Source organism: Vicugna pacos, chromosome 6 (assembly GCF_048564905.1).
Source record: "Vicugna pacos chromosome 6, VicPac4, whole genome shotgun sequence".
In the NCBI taxonomy this organism is placed as follows: domain Eukaryota; kingdom Metazoa; phylum Chordata; class Mammalia; order Artiodactyla; family Camelidae; genus Vicugna; species Vicugna pacos.
This window is the reverse complement of record NC_132992.1, coordinates 63,963,815-63,981,041: the sequence shown is the minus strand read 5'-3', so window position 1 is coordinate 63,981,041 and position 17,227 is coordinate 63,963,815. Positions and strand designations below refer to the sequence as shown.

Here is a 17,227-nt window from a genome sequence, read left to right as displayed (position 1 = left end):
AGTTCGGGGAGATTCTGGCTTGATGGACGCATCCAAGGGCCTGTTGGAAGGATCGCACACCCCAGCATCACAGGGACAGAGGTTCTTAAACAATGGACCTTTCCAGACCTCACCCTATATACATCTTCATGTGGCTGTTTGTATCCTTTATGATTCCTTTATAATAAACTAGTAGTAGTAAAAATTTTCCCTGTGTTCTGTGAGCCATACTAGCAAATTACTGAACAGAGGAGGGGGTCCGGGGAACCCCTGATTTGTAGCCAAGTCGGGCAGAAGTGTGGGAACCTCCTACTTGCGATCACTGTCTGAAGTGGCAGCGGTCTTGTGGGACTGAGTCCTTAATCTGTGGTGTCTGTACTAACTCTGGGTAGTGTCAGAATCGATTAATATGAGGAAAAAACACACACACACTTGGTGTCAGAGGTCTGCTCACCCTTCTGACACCAAGTGAGAGCAGGGAAGTAGTTTCCCTGGTTGATACCTAGTCTGATTTTATGGTTTGAACAGACAGGTTACAGTTAGAAGAAAATCCTCCACTGAAGGTCTTTGCAGCCTGGTTACCTACTTTACTTGCAATGCGTTTTGTGCTCCACAACTTTCATGGTTTATTCTTCCCCTATACTTTCAAACCAGCAGTTAAGCTAGAATACTACTCAACTTGTGTAGAGGCAAACACATTTACAAACAGGCAGTAAGATGGCTTTGATACAGCAACCTCATAAAAAAAATGAATTTGTCAGATAAATAATAATAATTTGGTATAAAATCTCAATGATCCTTTGAGAAAGGACTAGTTCACTGAATTCCCTATGTACTTCAGAGGCAATCTCCTGCCAGGTGAGTAAGCTACTTGCTAGGTACATCGGACAATTCTTGAGAAAAATGATAATTTTGAGCCAACTGGTTCCAATCAGTTAATGCAACTGTTTTTCAAATACTCTACTGGCGTCTAAGAGTCACCTCTCAAAGCAATTATCACACAGGTGTTAAGTCATGAAGTCATCAAATTCACTCAGAAAATATTTACTGACGTCCCTGCTGGGCTTTCTTCTCCCTTCCTACCCCAGAGAGATGAAAGATTATATTATACTACACAGTTACAGATGATGGTGTATCACTTCACACCAAACAAACGTATTTTTCATTTTTAAAACAAAAGCATTTGATTTTATTTCTCTTACTTATATTTTGGCATTTACATAGAAGTCACGAGACAGTGATCCCTCAGGACATCTGTATCGTATTTGCAGTGATTCTGGACCATGTCACCGACACGTCACTCTGTGTGCCATCCTGTGAGGCAAAGCTTCCTTGGGTTTGGCAGGTCTCATGGCAGATAAGCCCTAAAATCTGCTGATGCAGCAGCCTAAGAAAAACCCCACTCACCTCACATCCACCTCACCTCCAACGTGCATGAGAAAAGAGCCATCGGGCTGCTTCAGTGAGTACAAATACTGGAGAAGCTTCTCTCTGAGAAACAAACAGGAGAGAGGCAGGAGACAGCAATGGTCAGTGCAGGGTCAGCAGGTGGGAGCCCAGCTGGGTGTCCGGCCCCGCTGGCTTTGGCTGTACCTGTTAATGACGTCATAGGCCTCCTCGGTGCCAATGATGCACAGTGCATTGACTGCTGCGTACGTGGGTGCGAGGTGTGGGTACTGGCCAGGGCCCCCTCCAAAGCCACCTTCTGGGCTTTGACACAGCTCCAGGAACCGACACACGCTAGGTACACGGCCAAAGGCAGAAACAAAGTAAGAGAGCAGTCATTTCAAAGCACCGAATTCCACCACAGTACGTGCCTTTCCCATGCTCCGCCCTCCTCCAAAGGAAAAAAAAAATCTCTCCTACCATCTAGTCAATGTATACTGAATTCAATCAACACCTGTAAAGGGCCCAGCTCTCCACCCTGCTATCATCAGTTTTGGATGCCCTCCTTTATGAGCTTTGTATTTAAGCATTTATCCGGTCATGAAGCAAAGAACATAAGGCCTGGCAGAAACACACGGCCTTTCGCAGAACTGGAGGCTAAGTCTCTCGCTTCTTGACCAAATCTTTTCTATACTTTTCTCTCAATTTGCCACCCTGGATCTGTGTGCCCAGGCCCTTCTTGCCTGTGGGGTACCTCGCAGGCTTTGGGTTTTGCCTAAATCAAGGTGATGCTCAAGTACTTCTTCCCATGCTCATCACCCAGGCCTAGAGCCATCACCTAGGCTTACCAGGAATATTTAAAGAGGTGCCTCCTCACTCCCATTGCCAAGTAAGCCCCAGGGGGGCTTCTGATTTTTATTCCTACTACCGACGAGAAACAAGCTTTTAATGGAGCCTGCTTCCACAGTTAGAACGAGAGACGAGTGGGCTTTCAGCATGCTCACCGCATTGTGACAAAGTAAAGTCCTGCTGGCTCACGTCACAAGACTGCACCCCTGTCTGTGGGCTTTTGGAGAATTTTTTATGCGGGTCCACAGAGGCTCCGGTTCCTTCACTGAGGGAAGCTGTTTACTGAGGGTTGGCCTCCAAACCCTGGCCTCCAAGCATGGCATCAGTTTACCCAGAAGCTGGATTCTTGCTTTAAGTGAAACCAAGAGAGTCCCTCTTGGTCTAAGGTCCTCTGAAGTTCACTGGAAAGGGGGCCCCCAGGAATGTGCTGGTTATCAAGTTGTTTCCCCATGACTCACAGCGTCCTATTAGGACGAGCCCTCCTTTAAGAGAACCAGCTGCAAATCTGGGTCCTTCCAGTGACCAGGCAGCCTTCTTTCCCTGGGCTTTTTGGTCTCATTCTCTCTTATCTACTGCTGCCAGGGAGACCACACAGAGTCTACTCTATGGCTCCACTGAGACACAAGTTGATGGCTGCCTTCCCACGTCATATTTGATTACTTTTGATTTCAGACCTCCAGTTACCTGGGCAGGGACAGCCAGAGAAAATGCTGCTGATTTGCTAGTGGAGTCATAAAATCGTCGCAGGTTAAAAGTAATACACATTCACTTCACTTCGCCCTGGCAGTCCTACCATAGGAAACCAAGGATTGAAACCGAAGTTGATAATCAGAGAAGGATGACATTCTGTGGCATGCTTTTAATAGCAATTAATTTTTGCAGAGAAAATGAGTTTGTTGCCTAAAATATTTCCCAAACCCTCATCAATTCTTATCCTATTTCCCAGAAACAAATAGCTAACTAAGTTCATGGTCTAACAAAAGTTGGCTGCACTAGCATGCAAAAAGTTTTCTGTATCACGAAAGCAAAAAAATTTTGTTTGATTTCAAACTTAACAGCACATTTTAAAAAAGAAAAGAGAAAGAAAAAGTCACGTTATCCATTCCCTTCCCCAGCTCCCATGACAGAATTAGGCCAAATGCAATACTCCTGACCTTGTGGCCTGAAGTCTGGAATGGGCTGGGATCTGAATGTACCAGACACCACTAAATCACCCCTCCACGCCAACCTCCCTCAGCTGACAGGCTGTTTCTGACTGACTGTGGGGCACTGCTGGGGAACAGGGGTTGGGCATTTCTTGACTCCCAAGACACTTCCGTGCTACAGAACATTCTGATCCAGAGGCTTCCCAACTCACACCTTAAGGAACTGGCAAACTGACCATGAAGCTACCAGCTGTCGTTCGCAGAACTCCTGGCAGTTTTGAAAAGCAAAACGCAAGTGCTATTTCTCACTATGAAAAGGGGGAGAAAAACTTGTCCTAGAGACCAGAAATTCACCAACTATTGAAAAAAAAATCGCAAGCAGGAAACACTGAGCAAACACCAGAACTGGCACACGTTGTAAAAAAACAAGTATTCATAAATCACTCATTCAGTCATATGACTGAAAGATCGAGGAGATCAATTTTCTTTCAAGTCAGCAAGGCATTTCATTCTAGCTTATGTGACAATTTCCAACAAAGTAGGAAACTCTCTTCTAGATCAGGTATTTAAAAACCCAAAATGCGTATATCAGGATCACCAGAGAGCTAATAAAGAATTCAGAGACCCAGACTTGCTGAGGCAGGAAAGAGCTGGACCTCTGTATTTTTAGACTCGCAGGTGATGTGGACACACACGAAGTTTGAATACCACAAGTCTTTGCTGTGTAATTTGAATCACTTTGGGGATATTTAAAAAAAAAATCCCAAAGCCCAGGCCACATCTCATACCAATTAAATCAGAACCACTGAGGGTGGGCCCAAGAGTTTTAAAAATTCTCCATGTGACTCCAATGTACAGCCAAGTATCAGTGCTTCTCAAACCTGGGTGTGCATAGAAGTCACCTGAGGATCCTGTCAACTGCAGATCTAATTCTGCAGAGCTACAAGGACCTGGGATTCTGCATTTCTAGCAAGCTCCCAGGTGATGGCACTGCTACTGGTCTGGGAACTACATTTTGGGTAGCAATGTGATGAATCTGCATTGTCCAACAGGGAGCCAAGAGCTACATGAGGCTATTTAAATTTAAATTTAAATTAATTAAATTTAAGATTAAGCTCCTCAGTCACACAGGCCACACTGCAACTGCTCAATGGCTACCCGTGGCGAGTGGCTGCCACAAAATAGAGAGCATTTCCACTAGCATGTAAAGTTCTACTGAACACCACCGCTTATCACCCAACTGTCAAAAAGTAGGTAGAACTTAGTAAGAGAATCAAGTTCAAAGCGAGAGTATCGATAATTTACTCGAACTTTTAGAGGATGGTTGAGGACTGACGGAAAGTGTTTGATTCTGGACATCACCATCACCAACGTGGATGAAGGGCTCAAAAGCACGCACAGCCCATAAGCAACAACACAAAACGAAAAGGGAAACCCTCCAAGGAGAGAAAGTCCAGGATGACACACAACAAATCATAAGCCAGTAAGAGTAAGACAAATGAAATAGGTGTAAGTAGCAAGTAATGGACTTAGGGATGGGAGGAGTGGGGGACGAATAAAGCATATAAATATAAGATGTGGAATAACTGGGAATATATCAGAAAAAGGACCAGAAGTTAGGGTCCATGAATTGTGAACAATAATGAAAGTGCTTTTTAAAAGCATCACAGAGGAGGGTATAGCTCAGTGGTAGAGTGCATGCTTATTAGCATGCCCGAGGTCCTGGGTTCAATCCCCCAGCATGCATGCATAAACAAACAAACAAACAAACATACCTCATTACATCCTTTCCCTCACATTAAAAAAGCATCACAAACACAGTGTTGGTCAAGCCTCCATTTACCAAGTCAAAGGAAGTTCAGAATAGAGCTCTAAAAATGGCTAAATGTAAGAGTTATTAAAAGACTTACTATTACAGGGAACCAACGGTGAGGAAGCTACCCAGCAAAAGACCTCAAATGTGCAAAGGGTAATTATGCAAACCTTAAGAAACAAGAATTGAAGCTACTCTGCAGCAAGAATTTCGGTTAGATTTAAGAAAAACATCAGTGCCAGAATAGGTTACCACAGACAGACTGAAGGCCTAGAGTAAGCTACAAAGACCATAGCTTTGGAAACAGGCACAGTCATCCTTGGGCAGATTGGCTCAGGAGCAGATGCAAATGCCAGCTGACTGAGCGGACATCAGGCTAAGACATCCAGTGCTAAGTCTTCCGAATTCCACATGGTAAAACAGCTTCAGCTGAACAGAAGGGGGAGGAAAACTCCTTCCCTGGCAAAACGCAGCCATGAACAGGGGGAAGGCTGGCAGGCTCTCTTAGAGGATGACCGGTTATCTGACTCCATCAAGCACGGGCGGTCCCTGGATGCTGCTGTTTTGGAATGATGGCCAAGTCTGCAATTGATTCTCTGAGAGCAGGGGTCCCCAGTGTGGCACTGCTGATGCTCGGGGCTGAATAACTGTGTGTTTTGGGGACCGTCCTGTGGAGCACACTGATTGGGTGGCATCCTGACCTCTACCTACTAGATGCAGCAGCACTTGGCTGAAAAACGCCCAGAAGACAAATGATGACATAAGGTACCCTCACTGAAAGATAAGGAAACAGCCCAATTAAATTTAAAATTAAAAGGAAAGATATTTAAGGAGCTATTCAGGGGACAAGCTGCTAATAATCTTTTGAAAGGGAAATTTAATAAAACAATGACACATGAATATTTAAATTTAATCTTTGGGAAAACTTTACAAGTGGAAAAGTTCTAAAACAATTTTTAAGTTAAAGATAACTTTCAGATCCGACAGAAGCTAAAACACCTAACTTAACAGTGCAGTGGTTTCCCTGTGGTTTTCATTTCACTCCACGTGTTTCATTAAAGTAGCTTTCAGTAACAAAGCACAGGATTCTCATTGAAAGATGCTTCTTCCTTCAGTGCTAAAAGCAAATGCACTTAGTCTGCTTCCAAGATATTAATTTATTTTAGGTGAACACATGTGTAAATTTGTGGATACGATCTCTTAAGAGAGGCATACTTCCATGAATGACTGAAAAATTGTGAACACTGGAATTTGACACAACATTGTAAAATGATTATAAATCAATAAAAAATGTTAAAAAAAAAAAAGAGAGGCATACTAAATTCCTACCTATGAACATATTATTCTCGAAAGTTCTGACACCAGCAGTAAAAGCCTGGCCCTTGCTGGCTTTGGTCAGCAATCACAGAAGCTGACAAAAGTGGTTTTGTCCACTAGGGGGAACTCAGCTTGTCATATTGTTCCCTAAACAAACAGAAGGACAACAGTGAACAAAATAGGAAAGAGAGAAACTGTGTGTGTGTGTGTGTGTTGCACACTAGATGGGGGAGTGGGGAGAGAGAACCGCAAAAAAATAATCTAACTCTAAACTCAGCCTCTGGGAAACCTTAATATCTGTATAAAGAAGCAGAGGGAAAAAAAAAAAACCTGACCGCATTTTCAAAGCATTTATTTTCCCTGTACAAAATAAATTAAAAGGCAGTATCTAAAATTGGGTAGTCTTTTCTTTTAAAAGAGCCTCATATTTTTATAGAAGTTAAGATTTCTCTGTTTCTTACTAAAAAATAGTTTATTCCCTTATAAGTCAGGGCTACTAGGCTGTGTTCATAAATATTATCCACACCTAGAATTAACTGCCTGCTAGGCACAGAACAAAATACATTATTGGAAAGTCTAAGTCATTCTTTAAAAGTTTGTTAAATCAATGCTCAGAGGAACCACAAGTACAGCTTTTAAGGCAGCTGTGAAGCAGAAATATCAATCATTAACTCTCAAGTGGTTCTTCAAATTAGGACAAATCAGCTTTTTAGTTTTAAAACATCCTTGTAATTATAATTTTTAGAAAATGTAAAAAAGCTTCGAAAAAAATCACCTTTAACCCCACCATCCACACAAATAACTACTACCATGTATGTATATATCTTTCTGGTTTCTCCTATGCACATAGCTCCCTTTATTTTTAATCTATAAATGTTGAATTTTTAACTTTTTTCATTTAAATCATGAGTACCTCTCTCTATAAATACATATATTTGTATATACAAATGGATACACATATATAAAATTTTTAATTGAGGTATAATTGACATAACATTATATTAGTCTTTATATTATATTATATTAGTACATTATATCAGTACACCTATATACACATTATAGGTGTACAACATGATTCAATATTTGTATATACTGTGACATGGTCACAGTAAGTCTAGTTATCATCTGTTCCTTTTTAAGTTTTAAATGGCTGCACAGTATTTCATAGTATGTATCAAGACATAGGTACTTTACTTAAAGTTTACATTCATCCCCAACTGTTGATATTTAGGTTGTCTCCAATTGTTCAGTGTGAAAAGCCCTCTAAGGGGGTCCTCTCTTCCAATCTGATGTTTCCACAAAAGCGGAGCCAACACTTACTCCTCAGAAAAGCCTTACCTATAAACACCAAGTATACAACCTAGAAAACCCTCAAAGCCGATGCTGACCGGAAACCCCCTTATCACCATCTTCCCACCTCAATCAGCCTACATTCTCCTCTAGGGGGCATCCTTCCTGCTCCAAATCACTGCTCCTCTTGGGGGCATCTCCACTTCACTGTCAAAGAATCCTCCCGTTTCTTTTTCCTTCTCTCACGTGGGACTTTCCCATCCCCATTCCTGATTTTGTGTGTTGTGGGGGGGATCTTGCCAAACAATCCGCAACCCCCAACTGGTATTTCAGAAGCACACGGGCCTTTATTTTTGACAATTAAATTCCTGTTACTGCAGAAACTGTGTCAGAGCTAGAAGCAACTAGGCAGGCTTGCAGCAGCACCACGACGTGGAAGACAATGCATATTTTTCCTCTCCCTCTGAAAGCATCGTACATATCACAAGGGTTAAGGGCCTAATTCTTTATTATCTTTTCTCTCCACATTCATCACAAGACACCCTGCCCAGGAAGGCAAGAATGAGAGGTTATTGTTAAGACAGAATGAATGAGACAATGTGTGGTTCTGTTCTCCTGACCTGACAGTGTGACCCAGGCAGGGGCACTGTGGCCGGGGAGGGGCACGGGCCAGCCTCCACGCATCCAGACACAGCTGCCCGTGCGCTGCGGGAAATCAAACCTGGCCCCGGGATCACACTCTGACTCTCTCCCTGCAGAGCAGCAGCGGGAGCAGAAGAAGTCAAAGACGTTGCCAAGGAGACGGGCCCTGTCTCAGAGAGAACTTGGGCATCAGCTCCAAATCCCGACAGCCCTTTCCTTCCTCGGGTACTCCTAACACTAGAGTGATGACCGGCTTCTTCTTTAAAATGTAAATTGTGATGAGATTTAAGGAGAGGAATCACACTGAGGACATCCATCTGCACCAACACTTTGGGTAGAATCTTAGTTGCTTAGATCAATCTCTCATCAAAATCAGAAGTTTAAGACAATCATGTGAGGACACTTGTAACTGGGTAACACACCCAGTGCCATCAAGAGCCACGTTTTCCCCCAGGCATTGGTGAGGAGGGACTTCTTGCTACAAGGAGTTTATGGAAGGCAAAGGCATTTTTGTCCATTGGGTTGCCATGCGCTTCCCCACAGAAGCTCTTCAAATGCATACTGTACTTTCCAGCAAAATCATGTTTCTCCAGAGTTGATGATGAAGACGTTTCTCAAAGACCAGAGCAAGAGCCAAAAGAAAAGGCCATAGAAGAAACAGAATCCCTCTCTTGGGAGTTCAAAGTCTGATTCTACTCATGGGCTTACAATGAATGGCTCTGAAGTGGAGGAGTTTCAGGAAGTTACTGGAGGTCAAGGAAGGGCAAGGTTTCTTGGTAGCGCTCTGTTTTTCATTCAAAGTAAATCAGAATGGAAACAAGACAAACAAGACAAAAAGAGCCCCAAACTCAAAATACAGCTTCAGGAAACACTCCAGATTCCCCAATGCCAGACTCACTCTGTGGCCACCATCTGGGGGATGGGCTCATCCAGCAGTTCCAAGCTGTGCAGGATCCAATAGCAGAGCCATGGGCGGCTGGCATCCAGACACTGTGAAAGGAATAGGGAAGAAAACACACCCTTATTCACAATCATTCCAAGACCCTGCTGACAAGGCAATATCTATCGCCTTCCTGGCAGGCTGGCAAGGAGGAGGAGGGCAACCTATGAACAATCAATGAAGGACACTTTGCTTTGTGGCCTTAGCCAGGAGCTGAGATGACCACAGGTGAGAAAAGGACAATGGGACAAGGAAATTTAACCTGAACCCAATGGGTCCTGCCCCAAAGGTATCCAAAGAAGCTGATCAGAGGATTTCTCACTCGCCAGAAAGTTAAGTGCTACCATTTTCCCCGTGTAGACCCAGGGAGATACACAGTCTCAGGAAGGGATTTCCTGGATTAACTCATTCACTGATTCAACAAATGCTGAGTTAGTATCTACTCGTGCCAAGCACTGGGGACACAATAATGAATAAAATTCAGTTCCTACTCTTAAGATGCTTGGATTAGAATGTCTGTCTAATGCCCTCTTCCTCTCCAATAACCACAGACACGTGAGTACAAGTTACCTTATGTCTTTCTGGAACAAGACAACATAACACATGCATACACAGAATGGGCACATGGAAGAGACTAATTCTGCCTGGGCAGGGGTGCTGGGAAAGGCTTCCAAAGGTAACATGTGAACAGATCTTGATCCTAATTCAAGCAATAAACATTTAAGCATCGAGGCTAGATGGGCAGGGAGTATTACTGCCCAGTTTTACAAACCAAAAGTGCATAAGTGAGGTCCAGAGAAAAGAACTTTCTCCAGATTACAAAGAACAGTAAATGTCCAAGATGTGACAAGAGCTCAGGTTTCTAGACTCTCGATCCAGTACTCTTTCCATTGATTGGTCCAAGCTGCCCTCTTCATAAATGTGCACAGAAATGTGCTAGCTCACCACCTAGGGGCGCAGCTGGTGTGATGACAGAAGACACTGCTATGGCTTTCAGTGCCAGCTCCTCCTCTCGTGAGCTACGTGCCTCTGAGCAAATTACTTAGTCTTGCTAAGCTTGTTTCCTTATCTATAAAAAATATTTACCTACCTCCTGGAGTAGTTGTGAGGATTCAATGAGATAATGAATAGCAAGCCTTTAGCACACTATTCAGTGAGTTGTCCACTGTTACAGTATCAATTGTATCAGGCTGACTGGACCCCAACCATCCAGGACTCCAGTCAAGATCGAAAAACTGAGCACCCACAGGCCAAATGTAGCCCACGGATGTGTTCCGCTTGCTCCCTGTAGTGTTTTGTTTAATTAGAGCTGGTTGTAATATTCAAGTGTTGACAGATCCACATAGAAATCTGAATTTCTGGCTTCATTTGAAAAAACAAAAAGAGGCCTGGCAACCTTGGGTCTGCATTCCTGTGTGGCAGCAACTGGCAGGAACAGAGTGAAATCACAGGTCTTCCGGTCTGCCTCACTTCCACGCCTCCCTCACCCCCCAACCAGGCCCACATCTCTTTGATGCTACCTGCTTAGATCTACAGGAATTTGAGTTGGCTGATCCTGCCATAAATAATCAAAAGTGCAACCCCACTCCCAAATAAAAAACAATTAAAGGCAGGGCTGCTCTTTGTAAAATGGGGCAGGAAGTCTGGCGCCCTCCAGTTCACATTTACCCTCTGCCTGCCCTTCACCCCCATCCCCATTCCCCTTCCCCTCCACCACCACTGCCCCCCCTACCCCCCAGGATCCTCGGTGGAACCCTAGGGCTCTGAGGAATACTGATTTAAAATCCACTCCACACTGGGGCATTTTTACAGTGTTACACTGCAGTGGTACTCTCTGGGACTTACACACATCGGCCAGTAGAGAAATTAGATAAGCTTATAGGGCAAAGGGGTAGGTAAAAAGATAAGCAGGTAACTGCCTTGTAGCTAGTGGTCAAGGGGTGTCTAGAAGAAGGAACGTGAACCCCTCAGCCACGATCAATCTAATGGTGGAAGAAAGCCCCACCCCATCTACCGGGCTCCTCTAGCTTGGAGCTGGGGTAAGACTAGAGGAGGTCTGGTTCTGTCCTTTCAGAAGCAGGGGTCCCAGCTCTGTGGGATCAGCCACTGTGTACCTGGCTCCTACCGAGTCACACAGGTACAGTGAGTGAATCTGCAGTGGTCAAGCCCATAGGGCTTTTTACAACCAAACAAAAAAAATGGAGAAAGATCTGGCCTTTAATTTGACAGAAAGGGCTCCTGGGCAAGGTTTACCTCATAGGCATCTGTCAGATGTCGGAGGCCTCTTTTCAGATAATGGAAGTGCTTCTCCCTCTGCAAAATAAGCCTGGAAAGACAAAGAGCTCTGTAAACCTATTCTAATAGCCTCTGCTCCCCCAACCCCTCAGAACAGATGGGCACACACACATGCACACACTCATTCTCACCTTCCGTCATCCCCCCACAGTCAATGAATGGAAACGAGCAATTTCTTTGGTTCCCAAGGGCAGCTAGACTAGAGAAAAGAGGACAGCCTGTGAATGTCCCTAAAGTGTCTGGAAATCATGCTGGTGAATGTTTCGGGTGAGATCCTCTCCTTTGTGGCAGGTGGCTTTGGGCTAAAAAATGCCACAATGAGCACAGTTAGCCAGGCAGCAACAAACCATCCAGGAAGTTCCTCCAGGATTTAACTGAGAACAGATATCTTGCGGCTCCCCACCCTGCAAGCAATTTAAATCTGAGCCTTGCCACTTCCCTGACTTGGTTAGTCTCTGTCATTCCAGTCATTTCTTCTGGGGTCACTTCTCTGAAGTCTGTAGTTCGTACCCTGCCTGCCCCTTAGTAATCCATCTGTTACTGTGTCCCTAAAATTTCACCTCCCGCGTGCTGACCCACAGCCTGGCCAGAGGATCATGTCTGTATTCCCAACCAGTCGCTCTCCTTGGCACTGATGTCCGCGCTGCTGGCTCTAAGATGGACTGTGCTGGCTGCGGCCACCTGCACAGGGGCTTCACTTCTTGCTGGGTCTTGCAGAAAGGGTGTATGTGATTATGGAAGGGAAAAAAAAAAGTAAGGAATTTAAGACATTCACTGTGCTTGCTGATTACAGAAATAAAACGAAAGAAGAACCATTCTCTTTTCTACTAGGTATTCAATTCAACAATTGTTTATTGAACTCCCACTGTACTGTGCACAGAATAAGTAGTCTTTACTTCCAAAAGTCTTCCAAGTCATTACTGGAAGTAAGGACCTAAGTGGCTACAATACGAGGGGAAAAGGGTAGGTTTCATAGAGGAAAACAGATAAAATACTACCAAGGCTCTAAAGGGGCAGGGGGATTTCATTAAGAAAGGAATGATCAGGAAAGGCTGTGCAGAATGGGTGGAATTGGAGGTGGGTGGCCCGGTAAAGAGAGGGTATTTTTACAGGTGGAGAAGAGGAAGAGGTGAGGAGACGATGGGAGGACAGTTTAGCCAGAAGGAGTGGAAATAAAAGGTACTGACCAAGGCCATCAAAAACTTTCAGTGATGATGGAAATGTTCTTTGTGCTGTTCAGTAGGTAGCCACAAGCCACACGATTACTGAGCGCTCAAAATGTGGTTAATGTGACTGAGCAACTGAATTTTAAACTTTAATTTGAATTAATTTACGTTTAAGTAGCTACAAGTGGCTAATAGCTACTGTACTGTGCAGCCAGGTATAAAGGTATAAAGTGTGTAGGGAGAGCGAGAGGTAAGGGATTTGGCCTGGCTATTAGGAATGAAAGAAGAATGGTCAAAAAAGGCAGCTGAAGCCGTTTTTACAGGGATCTGGGATGCCAGCTGAGGAACTTAACTCAATTTAATAAGCAAAGTGAATTTGCGACAACATGGATGGACCTTGAGGACATTATGCTAAGAGAAACAAGTCAGACAAAAAAAGATAAATACTGTACGATCTCATTTATATGTGGAACTCTAGGGCTTCCACCAAAAAAACAGAAGTCAAACAAAAGCCCTGAGCTCATGAGTACAGGAGACGGATTGGTGGTTGCCTGAGGTGGGAGGTAGAGGGGTGGGTGAAATGGGTGAAGGCGGTCAAAAGGTACAAACTTCCAGTTATAAGATGAATAAGTCATGAAGATGTAATGCAGAGCATGGTAACTATATTAACAACACTGTGTTGCATATTTGAAAGTAGCTAGGAAAGTGGATCCTGAAAGCTCTCACTGGAAGAAAAAAATTTTTGTAACTATATATGGTGCTGGATGTTAACTGGACTTACTGTGGTGACCATTTTGCAATATATACAAATAAGGAATTGTTACATTGCACACCTGAAATTAATATAACGTTATGTCAGTTATACCTCAATTTTTAAAAAAAGGCAAAGGAAAGCCCTGAAGGTTTGCAGTCAAGAAAAAAAAGACCAGAGCTGTGCTTCAGAAAAATTATCTGATAGCAGTAGGTATTCAATATGTGTTTACAAACTGGACTGATGAAAGCACTAAGTGTGGAGAGAGATGAGGTGGGAAGACCGGGAAAGATGCTGTTAAGAGTCAACCAGGTTGAGAAGTACTGACAGTACTGAGGGCTCTAACTAGCAAGGTGCCCAGGAGAAGGTGGGCTTCAAAGCCCCAGAAGTATATTCAAGTGAGCATCTCAATCACCTCTGGAGAGGGGTTCAGGTGACACAAACAGACTAGGAATCATTTATCTGCATGGAGGTGACAGGTGAAGCAGCGGGAGTGGAGGACAGAGCAGAGAGAAAAGTCTGAAGGCAGAACGGAGAGAAGACCCATCTTTAAGGGCTTGGAGGACAAAGAGCCAGAGGAGAGAAATAAAGAGTGGTACACGAGCAGGGGAAGACAAAGGCACTGAGGTGTCACAGGCAGGATGGGAGGAGAGAATTTCATGGAGGCTTTAACAGTGGAAAATGCAGCAGGAAGACTGAGGAAAAAGAGGACAAATGACAAAGTGGCTGCTGACCTTCAAGAGAGTTCAGGGTGTGGGGAAAGCAGATCCCAGATCACAAGGAAGAGATGGCCAGACTCGATTTCTCTTTCAAGGAAGTCCAGGCGTCAGGACTCAGTGAGCACCCACTCTGTGCAGGCTCTGGTGCTGGGGCGATGCTTCCAGAGCCACGGTCCAGAGGCAGACAACTGCACTTCAATGACCAAGTCCGACAAAGGCTGTGATCTGGGAAGTGCAGTGGGCTCTGGCAGCCCCCAGAGGGCACGAAGGATCAGAACAAACTCTCCAAAGGACACTGCACTGAGGCTAAGACCTGAAGGCCATGAGTCAGCCAGGCAAAATGAAGGAGGTGGGGAGGATGTTTCAGACAAGGGAACACAGTGGCACATTTGAATAAGTTTGGTTCAGCTGGAGCAAAAGCACAAGGTAGCGAGCAGTGAGAAATCAGGCTGGACAGGGATAGAGGCATCAGATCATTCAGGAAGTATAAATGTACCATGAGTTTGATTTTAAACCAAAGAGCAAACAAGAGTCGCTGTGTTGCAACACGGATGACGCTTGAAAACACTACGCTAAGTGAAAGAAGCCAGTCACAGAAGACCATATACTGTATGATTTCATTTATATGAAATGTCCAGAACAGGCAAATTCATAGAGAAAGTAGATTGAGTGGTTGCCAGGGGCTGGGGCGGGAGTTGGGAGTGGAATGGGGGGATTGGGAAGTGATGGCTAAAGGATACAGAGAGGGCTTCTTTTTGGGTGATGAAAATACTCTAAAACTAACTGTGGTGATGGCACAACTCTATGAATATACTAAAAACTACTGAACTGTACACTTTAAATGAGTGGACTGCATGATATATGAATTATGTCTCATTAAAACTGTAACAAAAAACAAGGGCAAGTAAGTATTTTAAAGGGGAGTCACAAAAGTATTTTAGGCACGGGGAAGACGTGGTCAGATCAGCACTTTCTAGATCATGCTAGTTGCAGCACAGTGAGCGGACTGGGGTGAGGATAAGACTAGTGGTAGGAAACCAAACCTACAATCTAAGTGTGTTTGTGATGTTTGTGAGGGAAGAAACACAACAGAGCCACGGCCGGTGGGGGCCTGGGGTGAAGGCAGGTGGTTAAGGAAGAGGAGAGGTGAACATGCTTGAGAGCAAAGGGGAGACACTAAAAACACAGGAATCCAGAGAAAATCCAGCAACAAAAGTCCCAAAGAGGAGAGGTGGAAAGTTCAGGAGGAGAGGTGAGTGTGGAAATAATGATGCTATGTTCTCAGGGAAAGAAATGACGGGAGAATGTGACGTCAGACAAGTATAGGTCTCTGAATGGGGAAGAGGGAACCAAGGTAACACATGGGACAGCCTTGGTCCTCTCAAGAATTAGGAGGCAAGACCATGGAAGAGTGTGGACTGACCACTGTGAACTGAAGGAACTACACCAGATGAACAGAGGAGGACAAACAGGCCTAGCTGAAGCTAAGGATTTGGATGAAGCCACTCTGAAGGCACTGCGATGATTTTTTTCTTGGAAATCCTGCTGGGACTCCTTAGCAGAAGCAGTGATAGGCGTGCTGTGGTAAGGGCTGGTCAGATGGGAAGGGCAGAGGTACGAGGGAACGGAATGAGGTCAGCGGGCCACTGAAAGAGGTCCCCGTGTGGGCTGACCCCAGCTGGACAGGTTGGGTATGGCCAGGATGGGTGTGATGAACAAGAAAAACTGGGGTGGTGGTGGCAAGAGATCCTTAATAGGGCAGGCGGGGACCCACTCGAGGAGAGAGAGGAGGCTGAGAAAACCAAGCCAGCCGAGGGCAGGCACAGATTCCGCAGGCAGACCTCCTGACCTCTAACTCTGAAAAGACTGACACACAGTGGGGTTTCCTAGGTCAATTCTTTTCAGTTTGAAAAAAACAGTCAAAGGAATCTGAATACTTCAAATACCCTGAGATGCTAAGCTGCGGAGGAGAGAAGGGAAAACACTGTTCCAAAACAGAACAGGAGCCACCACTTTTAGAAATGTTGGGGAAAGAAAGAAAGAAAGAAAAAGAAATGTCAGGCAAGACAGCATTAAAGGTTTTCCTTGTGAATAAAATTCTGTCATCCTAAGTGTAATACTGGGGAAAGGGACCAGGCACCGACTGGAATGCCCTGTACGGTCTGCCTGCCCACTCCACGCCCTGGGGCCCCGGGACCCTGAAGGGCAGCCGAGTCTGTCTTCAGCACCCATGCCCTGCACAGAGCAGGCTCTCAGCATTTATTGTGGAATAAACAAAAGAAAGGAGAAAGGAATGGTAAGGTCAGTTTTCTGACTGACCAAAAGAGACTGTTCTTCCTGGTTTCAGTCCCATCAATTTAAAAGAATGACACACCTCACGGGGGAAGTCAAAACGTAAGCGGAGAGGACAAAGAGCGGGGTGACGAGGCTGCAGACGGCATCTCCGGCTCAGGGGTGCAGCCTATCAGTCTCCTGAGGTCACACTCATCGCACCGCAGGAGACCCATCGTTAGCCTCCCCGAGAGGACTTGGCATGTCTAGAGAGCTGAACTAAGCCACAAACCCTTCCCCTTACTGGGCGGAGAAACAACAACAACCCTGGAGAACGAACCCTTTTCCTTGTCTTCTCACACTCCTCTCACTCGACAAGGGGCTTTTCAGTCCTGGAAAATGAAAGACCTCAGAGGCAAAGGCTTCTCTACCTCTCGGGAGTAAGCGACACTGGCTACTTATTCTTCAGGATCCTCAAGTGACAAGAAACTACCTGAAGCCTCACCTGCACAGAAACATCTAACTGAAAGAAGCTTCAGGCACCTTTTCTGCAGCTCCAGGTTGGTCCCTAGAGACAGGACCTGGGGCAGCCCAAAGGGGGCTCACCAATCACTCTCCTCCCAACTTGAACCTCACGCACAGACAGCCAGGCCCTTTGCTCACA

The 17,227-nt window shown here is 44.9% G+C and overlaps 1 protein-coding gene across 1 annotated transcript in view; it reads right to left on the bottom strand.

Annotated features, from left to right (window-relative positions):
• The window catches only part of FNTB (farnesyltransferase, CAAX box, subunit beta), a 65,078-nt gene that overhangs the window by 24,614 nt on the left and 23,237 nt on the right, over positions 1 to 17,227 (bottom strand). The window contains exons 3-6 of the mRNA XM_006206964.3: positions 11,615 to 11,687; positions 9,320 to 9,411; positions 1,573 to 1,719; positions 1,387 to 1,470 (exon numbers count right to left, since the gene is read on the bottom strand). Of these exons, the coding sequence (XP_006207026.1) occupies positions 1,387 to 1,470; positions 1,573 to 1,719; positions 9,320 to 9,411; positions 11,615 to 11,687 (396 nt within the window). The remainder of the gene's footprint in view (positions 1 to 1,386; positions 1,471 to 1,572; positions 1,720 to 9,319; positions 9,412 to 11,614; positions 11,688 to 17,227) is intronic.